The sequence below is a fragment of the Anastrepha obliqua genome, chromosome 3, assembly GCF_027943255.1.
Source record: "Anastrepha obliqua isolate idAnaObli1 chromosome 3, idAnaObli1_1.0, whole genome shotgun sequence".
NCBI classification, from domain to species: domain Eukaryota; kingdom Metazoa; phylum Arthropoda; class Insecta; order Diptera; family Tephritidae; genus Anastrepha; species Anastrepha obliqua.
The window spans coordinates 128,985,668-128,996,365 of record NC_072894.1 but is presented as its reverse complement, the minus strand read 5'-3'; the positions used below and the strand labels follow the sequence as shown (position 1 = coordinate 128,996,365).

The following is a 10,698-nucleotide window of genomic DNA, read 5'->3' as shown; positions in this document are numbered from 1 at the left end:
AGATGTTTCGGATTGGAAGGCGTACCCTTGAAGAAAAATTTACTCTACGAATGAATCCTTTCCTTTGTTCCTTATATTGATAAAAAAAACAAACAGGAAATAAATATCAATGAAGTTCAATTACAAGGAAAATGCCAGGAAATACTTTTAAACTCTCAATTCACATTTCCGGATATGAATATAGTGTTAAAGCCGCTTTAGTTACCCGTAACAGGTAACAGAAAAAGTTTTTTGCTAATAGCGATCGCCCTTCGGAGGGCAATGGTAAACCTCCGAGTGTCATGGAAAAGCTCATCATAAAAACCATTTGCCATTCGGAGTCGGCTTAAAACTGTATTGGTTTTCTTACAATAATCTATAAAATCGAAAAATCTATACGATGCTAACAATTGAACATCTGCCAAATAGGCATAAATGGTTTATCGATTTTAATAAAAAAATAGCTGCTGCATTTAATTAAGTAAGTACTTATTTTATTTCCGCCTCAAAATAAAATACAATTTTTTCATTACATATTTACATATATGAAAACGGTTAACATTTTTCAGGTCAGTCCTTCAACTGACCCATGGACTCATCGACAGCCTTCATATTTTCTCTGGTAATCTTCTGCACCGAAGCCCAGCCTTTTGGATCTATGGTGCCTTTCACTTCTTGATAACTCAAGCTGTAGCTGGTAGTATATAGTGACTTGGCATCCACATACGAGTCGATGTCAATTTCAACAGTCTTCGGCTTCGCCATATATTGTGGTTCTGATACCTGCTGAGTAATGGTGCCACCTTTCAAATAGCATTTGCTCGTGCGAATCAATTCGTCCTTGTTGCTGGGGTTGTTTCGAATCGAAATCTTGCATCCATAGACGTTATTTAGACAAGTCAAGCGGTCACATTGCAAAGTCCCTGGAGATGAAGAAAAGTTATTCCTTAATTGTTAATTTACTACGGTTTGTTGTGTATCAAAACGGCACGTAAATGCTACTTGAAGCGTTACTTGGGGTACTCTTGCCATCTTACGGTTTGTTGTAATTAATTGTTATAAAATGATTTACCATTATTGTAAGAGAGTTGCACGTCGTCAATATAGGAAATACCAGGCACATATTTAGCCTCAGTTGGGGAAAACAAAGCAGCTAAGCTGACGCAAAAAAAGCTGATGAAACGCAACATTTCTGGGCGAGAGAATTTGTGTTGCTTGAATGGTTAAATTTGAGCCTTTATAAACATTTACTTTTTCAAAACAAATAAAAGAAGAAACACGCGCGGAGGCAACAGTTATTGCCAGCTAACTCTTCTAGTTCAGTTGGGAAACTAATTCGGCATTGATCTCAGAGAGTATTTATACCTCATTTGTTTTCGTAGCAAACGGATAACATTGAAAAAACATAATTTGTAAAATTATCAGCAATTAACACTTAGGTGCTTCTGTACATATTTTGTCAAAATGCAAATTTTATGTTGGGTGAGCTGTAAGTCACTCGATTGTGTTTACTCTGTCAATCGGATCCACTTCAAATTTGATAACATAATTTTTGAACTTTACTCCTTAACCCTTTCTTACGAGAATATAAATTTTTTTAACGGGATCAAATCCTAATAATAGAAACTTCTTTCATGTGAAATAATAAAATGCAAATGAAAATAATTAAATACTAAAATGTGCAAAAGCGGCACGACATAAAAATCGTCACGCTAGCAGAAATGGAGCGTTAGAACACAGGAGGTATTGTTGAACATACTCCCAATTGTCAGATGTGCAGATTTTACATTATTTTTATTTAGTATTTTACAGTTGCACATGTCAGAAAATGGCGAAAATTCTATGGCAGTATTATAAGATTATTTAGTATGGAAGCACATACTGGAAAATCTAGGGAAAGAAAGAAATAAATTAATAAAAACTAGTATGTAACCCCCGAAAATCGGGTGGGCTTTTTTCCCACGGAAAGTAAACAGCATAAGTGACACTTTTATATATTAAAAGTTATGATGATTAGAAAAGTGTATATTTTTATTCATATTTTAAAAATTTTTTTCAGTTAAATCAGTAATTTTTTTTTTTAAATTACTTCATTATAAACTACATTCAACGTCAAGTTTTCGTTATTGCCCATTTGAACTCGTATATTTTCCCAGGATCTAACCCGGCTTAACGCCACATAAAATTGGCCGTGAGCAAAGCAATCCTCCTTTAAATGAAGCCACAGCCTTGATAATGTTTGCCCCTGGGCCTTATTTATTGTTATGACAAAGGCTATTGTAATGGGAAATTGGCGGCGCTTCAACGTAAAAGGAAGTGTGGTTTCGCTCGGCTGCAAATTTATACGAGGCAATAGAAATCGCCTTCCCTGAGCCTCTCCGCATAACACTTCCGCGTGCAAACAATTCGGATGCATTTGTTTTATGGTAAGTCGTGTGCTATTCACCAACACAATTATACAATTTTTTTTTTTGCCATTCGTAAAATTTCTTGGATTTGCAAAAGTAAAACATTTTTTTTTCACAGATCCTTACGTTTTAAAAAATTTTAAGAAGAATGGTAAAAAAAATGTTCAAAGTTCATATTCATATATGATTTGATAATGGCTGCATACATAAAAATATACATGTACACACATAGAATACAATACAAAGAAAAAAAAAACACTTAAAAATGTATATCTGTGTCAAAAAGTTCGTTGATTTGATGGGTAATAGTGTTCTTTTAAATGGCGTGGGGCATCGTCTATTACTATAAAATTTGTCTAAGAATAGCCCAATACAATAAATTACCTTTGAAATAGTATCAAATAAATAACTAATTTGTCTCTCTCTCCTCATTTTTTTGAAACTATTTAAAATTTTGAGTTTTTCAAAAAGGATCAAACGCACACAAAATTTTTAAATACATACATACATACGTTTATATATTGTAGTTCAATTGTACCATATATGAACGAAAACAAAAGTGGATGCTTCTACCAATCATATCCAATACGTGACGTTTCAAACATTTATCACTTGCTTACCTGCTCTATTCCTCCACTTAAAGTAGGAACTCTTCTACGAACTCTTTTTGGTCGTCCTCTAGGCATATTTTAAAATTAAATATGGATGTATTTTTTTCTTAAAATAAATTCTATTTAGCGTCTGTCCAAAACTCACTCTAATTTGCACTGTTACCGTTGTTTTAAGTAAATTGACAAATTTCAAGTCAATTGTCAATTCATACCAATTATTGCCATCACAACAAAATTTTGAAAAAAATTCGCATCACCCGTTGGGACTATATTCATGAATACATATTTATTAGTAAAGAGAACAAAACAGAATAATTATTGAGAATCCAAATGTATACAATGCTGTGCTCATTAGAAAGAGAGCTAAACAAAGCAAATGTACTCACATATATGCGTATATTTGTGTGTCAACCCGCTTTGCATAGACATCGCTGTTATCAATATGAAAATTTTGATAACTTTACACGCAAATATTTCATGAACAAATTAACCAATTTTAATTTTTATAATTTTCCGGAAATATGCTCATCAAAACCTTTCTTTCGATATATATTTCATATCTGTACATATTGTAGTTTAGTCAGAATAAGCGCCATGTTTTAAAATAATACTATAGATAAAAGGGCATAATTGTCAAATGCCAAGGGACGTAAAAAATATCGTGAAACTGTAAAAAAGAATATAAAGATTTGCAGCCATTAGAAAATAATGCGTGCATTAATTTCTCAGTCGCACGTTTGATACATAGTAAGAGAGACATGGGAGATAAAGGGTTTTCCAATAGCAGGTATTACAGGTGAATGGATTGCCTATCGAGAGATGATTAACGATTTTTTATGGCCGGAATTGGATGGTATTGATCTGGATAACGTTTATTTTCAACAAGACGGCGTTACGTGCCACACTAGCAACGAAACCTTTGATCTTTTACGGGAAAAGTTTCCGGACCGTGTTATCTCTCGAAGAGGTGATCACAATTGGCCACCGAGATCATGCGATTTAACACCTTGTGACTTTATTCTTTGGGGCCACGTGAAAGAGAGGGTCTACGCCAACAGCCCAGGGTCGATTCAAGACCTCAAAGATGGAATTCGTTAGGTTATCGAGGACATCGGGCAGCCACTTTGCAATTCGGTTATGGAAAATTTCATGAAAAGGATATTGTCCTGTAAGCGTGGTCGTGGTGGTCATTTGCCTGATGCTATTTTCAACTACAGTAGGTTCTGTTTTTATGCGGTAGATACGTTCCGCAAGAAACAGCATAAAACAAAACAGCATAAAAAAAGCTACTAGTTCTATAGTAAAACTATATCTATAGTAAAACTATAGATACGTTTCAAATGCTAAAACCGCATAAATCTGAAATAATATAATAAAATCGCATAAAAAAGGGCACTAGTCCCATATTATAACTATAGATACGTTCCATAGACCGCATGAATCTGCAATAATTAAATAAAATCGCATAAACAAAATATTGTATTTTTGAAAATTATATCTTTATTTAAGAAACGTCAGAATCGAAAAATAAATTTACGTCAGAAATAGAATCAGACAAAAACTGCATGTTGCGCATTCGTTTCGGATTTGGCGTAAAATCACTTTCGTCACTTGAGGAAATGTACACGTCTGATCTAGATAGTTATGCAGGCGGTTCCATACTTGTAGGGTTAGCATTTCTGATGTAATCTGTGATGAGTTTTTGCTTAGCTGGTTTAGAATCTTGTTTATATGTACAATTTCCGATAGATCCACATGCATTTTGTAATTAAAAAAAAAACCGCACTATTTCAAAACCGCATAAAAAAAAGCCGCATAAAAACAGAACCTACTGTATAGCATTTAGAATTTTTCTTTGAATATCACAATAACACCTCTTATTAAAAACCCCTTTAGTTTTGAGGAAGCCGTCGGTACTTCTTCGGAGAGTGAAGATGGAGAACACAGTGAAGTTAATAACAATAACGAATACATAATAAAGCCAGAAAGTTAAGATTTTGATTTAGGTCTGCTCAAGTAAAAATTATCCAATAACTTGCCAGTAACTTAATTTTCGAGAATTCACTCTCAAAGAGAAAATTATTGAAAAAAAGTTCCTGAACGCAAAGTAACAATTTGCAAGTTTCACGAACAGCTGATTAAATTATTGGTGGGAAAATTGAAAATTTTTTTCAGTTGAATTCTTCTTCTTCTTAATTGGCGCGATAACCGCTAACGCGATTTAGGCCGAGTTTAACAAAGCGCGCCAGTCGTTCTTTCTCGTCCGGCGCCAATTGGACACACCAAGTGAAGCCAAGTCCTTCTCCACCTGATCTTTCCAACGCAGAGGAGGCCATCCTCTTCCTCTACTACCACCAGCTGGTACCGCATCGAATACTTTCAGATCCGGAGCGTTTGTATCCATTCGGACAACATGCACAGCCAACGTAGCCTCAAACACTCCAAGCGTCGCTTCATCGGATGTTATCATCGTCCACGCTTCTGCGCCATACGTTAGGACGGGCATGATGAGAGTCTTACAGAGTGTTAGTTTTGTTCGTCGAGAGAGGACTTTACTGCTCAATTGCCTACTTAGTCCAAAGTAGCACTTGTTGGCAAGAGAGATTCTACGTTTCAGTTGAATTACCTCATATTAAAATAACGAGCTTAGCATCGCATGATTTTATTTTGTCCACAAAAATGTGTTCCATTTCATCATCGCTGTCAGATGAAGAACATTCCATTAGCCACTGTATTGTTGTGGCAAACACAACTTTCTTCATATTTTCCTTCCATCTACACATGTACATATGTACCTATGTGTATATATTGCCAAATTAGTTAATAACCAAGAAGTACAAGCAACACAAAAAATACCTTCAATGCGATTTTTGGGATTTATATTTCGGAAACTGCAGCAACGGTGCCTGAAGGCTGGAGGCAGAAGTACATACCTCTTTAACATTGGCCGATTCTATCCATATATATAAAAATTCAGCCGTTTTTCGCGTTGTGATGAACTTTACGGAGAATGGCTCAACCGATTTTAACCAAACTTTGCCATATTGAAGAGACACATGTGGAGAAGGTTTGTGTTTTGAAGTTTTAAGAATCGGATACCAGGGTCTCGAGAAATAGGCCAAAACGTGGACCCGGGTAACACTAGGATGTGTATGTACAATATGGGTATCAAATGAAAGCTGTTGATAAGTACTTTAATACGGGGTAATTTTCATACCTATTGAAGACTAGGGTCTCGAAATATATGCCAAAACGTGGACCCGCCGTGTCTTTGCACCGAATTAAACCAAACTTACGCACATTGTTAAGTAAGTATTGAAAATGGGTTTCGTAAAGTTTGGTTGTAATTCGGAGCACTGGCAACGGGTACAGCGTTCTTTTGAACCAGCCATAATGTCGCTTACTTTTTTAACGCTTGGGGCGGAACTGAACTGTCAAATTGACAGTGTGAGTTACAATGTGTCAATATTTCTTTTTGATTTGGATGCCATAAGGAAAAAACGTAAGTGCAACATGTAAAAATTGTTTGTGCATTTTTTTGGAGTGGATTTTGGAACAGTGAATAATTTCTTACGAAATTTGAGAATTTAATATGAAATCCGAATGAAATTATGTGTTCGTGGAAAAAATTTTTTTTTTTCGTTTTTTTTTTTTTGAAAAATATAAATGGATAATGGTTAAAAAAGCTCCAATGCTTAATTGCTTAATAAAACATATAAATTGAAACGAAAAATTCATGGATGATCAGGAAAAAAGACGATTGTTTCTTAGTTATTCATATGCGTTGATTTGAAATTTAAAAACAATCTTCTTTTTTCCTGATTTTCAATTTATATTTTATATTTACTCAAAAACAAATAGAAAAACAAAAAATATTGTTTATGCCAAAGCGCTTGAATAAAGAATAAAGAAATAAATAATATGAAAATCTTATATTTTCTGTTCTAAACCATATCTATTCTATTTTAGTGTGCCCAGCGAAGGGGGCCGGGTTTGCTAGTACCCTATATCTGATGAGGACTCTTCCTCCTTATCTATGGTAGCATCAGCAATTAAAAATTCTACGATATAGAACTTGAAGTCAAGCAGATCCATGATATTTTTTTTGTTTCACCACATGCATATTTATCTCTTTTATACAAAATCCAAGAGTTGCATGCAACGACATCGACAAAGTGCCAAAATACCTTTAAAGGCCACTTTTTGGTGCGAATAGCAATCCTGCAATAGGAGACGTACCTATCCGCTAAATCTACTCCTCCCATGCATTGGTTATAACGTGAAATCGCATTTGGACAATCGATGTTGATGTATTTTCTGCCTACTTTATCCCATCGTCGAGCGGATTGAAGAGGATGTGATCCACTCGATGTTGAAGCTATTAATACAGAGCGACTATCCATCCACTTAACAATGCACATTTTATCATCTTCTCTTATGAATTCTTCGAAGCTACCTCTTCCCTTTTTTAACAACGCTTTGTCGTTCGATAACTTTGCCCGAAGTTCCGTAGGCACTCTGTTAAGTTGAATAGTACCTGTTGCAAATATACCTTTATCCAAAAAATACTCGAGAATAGCTATAGAGGTAAAATAGAGGTCAATGTATATCTCACAACCTTTAATGAGGTGTGTAGAAAGTTTTTTTACCACTGTACCACCAATTCCCAAATATTTATCAGGCTTTCCGTCGGGCCATGTATTTGCCCCTTGGTATATAAAAAAGTCCAGTATCAAACCATCAGTCGATGCTAAAACAAAGTTTTTCAATCCCACTGGATTTGGTTTACGTTTTACGTATTGTTTAAGACTCGTTTTTCCTGAAAATGGAATCATTTGCTCGTCGATGCTACATTTATTGGGCTTAGGTATCGATCTACACTTTCCCAACAAAACGTCTAGTACTGGTCGAATTCTTCAAAGTTTATCTTTTTTAACCTCTTCGGTAACTGGCATATTGTCAACAAAATGCATGGCATTTCTCAACTTGAAAAATCGATCTCTAGGGATTTGGGTGATAGCTGGAACTTTTATTTGATACATACGTATCCTTGGAAGTTTCATGCACCCCGCTATAATATGAACGCCTACAAGCTTTTTGTACTCAGAAGGAGTTGCGTTTAAAAGGTTGTTGTTTTGATGAGCGTACATATTACTTTTTTCTGAAACCAAACTCCAGAAATCGTCGTTGAAATATTCACAAAAATAATTATAAGGTGTCCACATCTGTCTATTTTCAACATCCCATTCAAGTTCGTCAGGACAATCAGAAGAATTGGTAAAGTTTTTTGAAAACCATTTAAATTTTCTGTTTTGTGTTTGCTGCAGAACTTCGGGTATGGAAGGCTCTTCTTCATCGAATAATTCCGAGGTTGTTTCCTCCTCCAAATCTAGCCCAATTTGCTCCTCCATATCGTCTTCATCATCTGACATTCCCTCAAAATCACTTTCCAAAAGTATATCGAAATTTGCTGCTCTGAAAGTTTACTTGCCATGTTTATAACGGGTTTTTCAATAGGTGCGCTTCAACTTTTTTCCGATAGGGAGGGCGAACGACGCAATATTTTTTATTTTTCGCTTGTCATTTGTAAACTTCATTAGTATACATTTCATCATGGAACGCTACACACTTGAGCAACGATTGCAAATCGTGCAAATTTTTTATGAAAATAATCGTTCTGTTGCTGCTACTTTAAGAGCATTACGGCCATTTTACGGTCCATTTAACAAGCTGTCCCGTTTTGGGGTTATGTGGAGTCATTGGTCTACAGCAGAGTTCCCCAAACTTTTTTGTGTCGTAGACCCCTTGCCATGTTTTTCTGTGTTGGGTAGACCCCCTACTTACCTGATATTGATTTCCTGTAAATTTCTAACTGTAGTGAAGTTTAGTGCTAAAAACTTAAAATAAAAACACATGTTAATTTATACATTTATTAATTGAATATTAATTGAATTTAAATTAAAACTACTCAAAATAAAATTTTGTATCTGTTATATATGTTATATACGTAACAGAAAATAAACTATAAATAAAATAACATAAGCAATAAGTTAATATTTTTAGTGAGAAGGATGAACCTGATGCTTTAATAATAAATTATCAACATTTGGCGTCAATTTTGTAAGGGTTAATCTTAGGGTAAGGGTTTCTTTTTTTCGTTAGGAGATTGGTAACAGCGCTGAACCCCCTTTCCAGTAGGTATGACGATGGAAAGGAAATTAAAAATTTCCTCGCTATATTCCATAATACGGGATAAGTAACGGGTATGTTGTTTTGCAGCCAGAATTGCTGATATCCGTTCTTACACTTGACGTTTCCATTAATTGACGTTGGCAATATTTTAATAGTTAAAACGTCATTTATTACATTCTATAATATATAATAAATTTTTTACTTCATAGGTGCTTTTATAAATAATGGATACATAGATATTTTGATATTATAAGATAGTATGATGTAAGTAAATAGGAACTATCAGTGTATGTGTTGAGACCCCCATTTTCATTTCATTGACCCCCAAATTTTTTTTTCGCTGACGCAGACCCCTTGCAGGTTGTCATAGACCCCCAGGGGTCGATATAGACCACTTTGGGAATCACTGGTCTACAGTAACAAGCCGGCGACGATTTGTGAGCTCAGAGCCAATATTGAACGCGAAATTGCTGGAATTTCGGCCGATTTATGCAAAAGAGTGGTCGAAAATTGGGTTCAACGATTGGACTTGGATTGGCGTAAAACGTGCACGCGGTGGTCATGCAAAAGAAATCGAATTTCATACTTAAATGTATATGTTCAAACTCGATAATGAAAAAAAAAATTTGTTAAAAAAGTCAAACCGTTTGTGTTTTATTCAAAAAAGTTCAAAAGTTGAAGCGCTCTTACTGAAAAACCCTATATTAATACGTTACAAATGTCCAGCTGGCTGGTCATGAGAAAAATTGCCAAAAATAACGGTATTACAAGAAAGTAATTGAAAGAATTTATACATTACCTTGTTAACTGTAGTTTAAACAATAATATTAAATATTATTTCGATTTTTTCTGCTTCACAATTTTGAAAATTTGAAATATTTTGGCTTACTACTTTACCAAAACTGTTTTTCGTTCAGGTGATGAGACTCAATGTGCTTTATTTTACAGTATTACCAGCTTTGAGAAAAAGTGTTTACATTGTAGTACAAACAATATGTGCAGCTGGCTATACAAATGGACACTAGCTCAATAACTGTTTTAAAAACGTTTCTACGAGCATTTTAAATTTGTCCAGTAGGCTGCACGTGAGGAACGAGGAGGATAAAACACAAAGTACCAAATATTTCCTATCCCTTTTTGAAAAAAAGAAGCATTTTATTCACCTCTGTTTTTTATTTTTTTTTTTTTTTTATTTTATATTTTAATAAAGTAATTACGGTATATATGACAAAAGGATCGCTTAAATCGTAGTGTACATACAAATGTATGCAGGTATGCACGCACACACCCAGCTGGGAGTTTCGTCTATACGTAATGACAGTATATAAAGTGGTTATACATATATTTGTATATGTGTCTCTTCGAATATGGAAAATTGGAATAATTCATTTTTTTAATTTTTCGTTTGGAAGTATAATTATTTCATATCCTCTAGAAAGCGCGGAACGGCTCTGATTTATATCCGATCAAGGACTGTGACTACAGCAGTATTTCCTTCCAAATATGCT

At 34.7% G+C, this 10,698-nt stretch overlaps 1 protein-coding gene across 1 annotated transcript; it reads right to left on the bottom strand.

The window, feature by feature from the left end:
• Positions 1-457: 457 nt before the first annotated feature.
• On the bottom strand, positions 458-1,290 carry LOC129241800 (uncharacterized). The gene is made up of 2 exons (XM_054878310.1): positions 1,052-1,290; positions 458-902 (listed from the first exon to the last, which is right to left on the bottom strand). Exons 1-2 carry the CDS (start codon positions 1,167-1,169, stop codon positions 550-552), a joined length of 471 nt encoding a protein of 156 aa, XP_054734285.1. The 5' UTR covers positions 1,170-1,290; the 3' UTR covers positions 458-549.
• Positions 1,291-10,698: the final 9,408 nt, after the last annotated feature.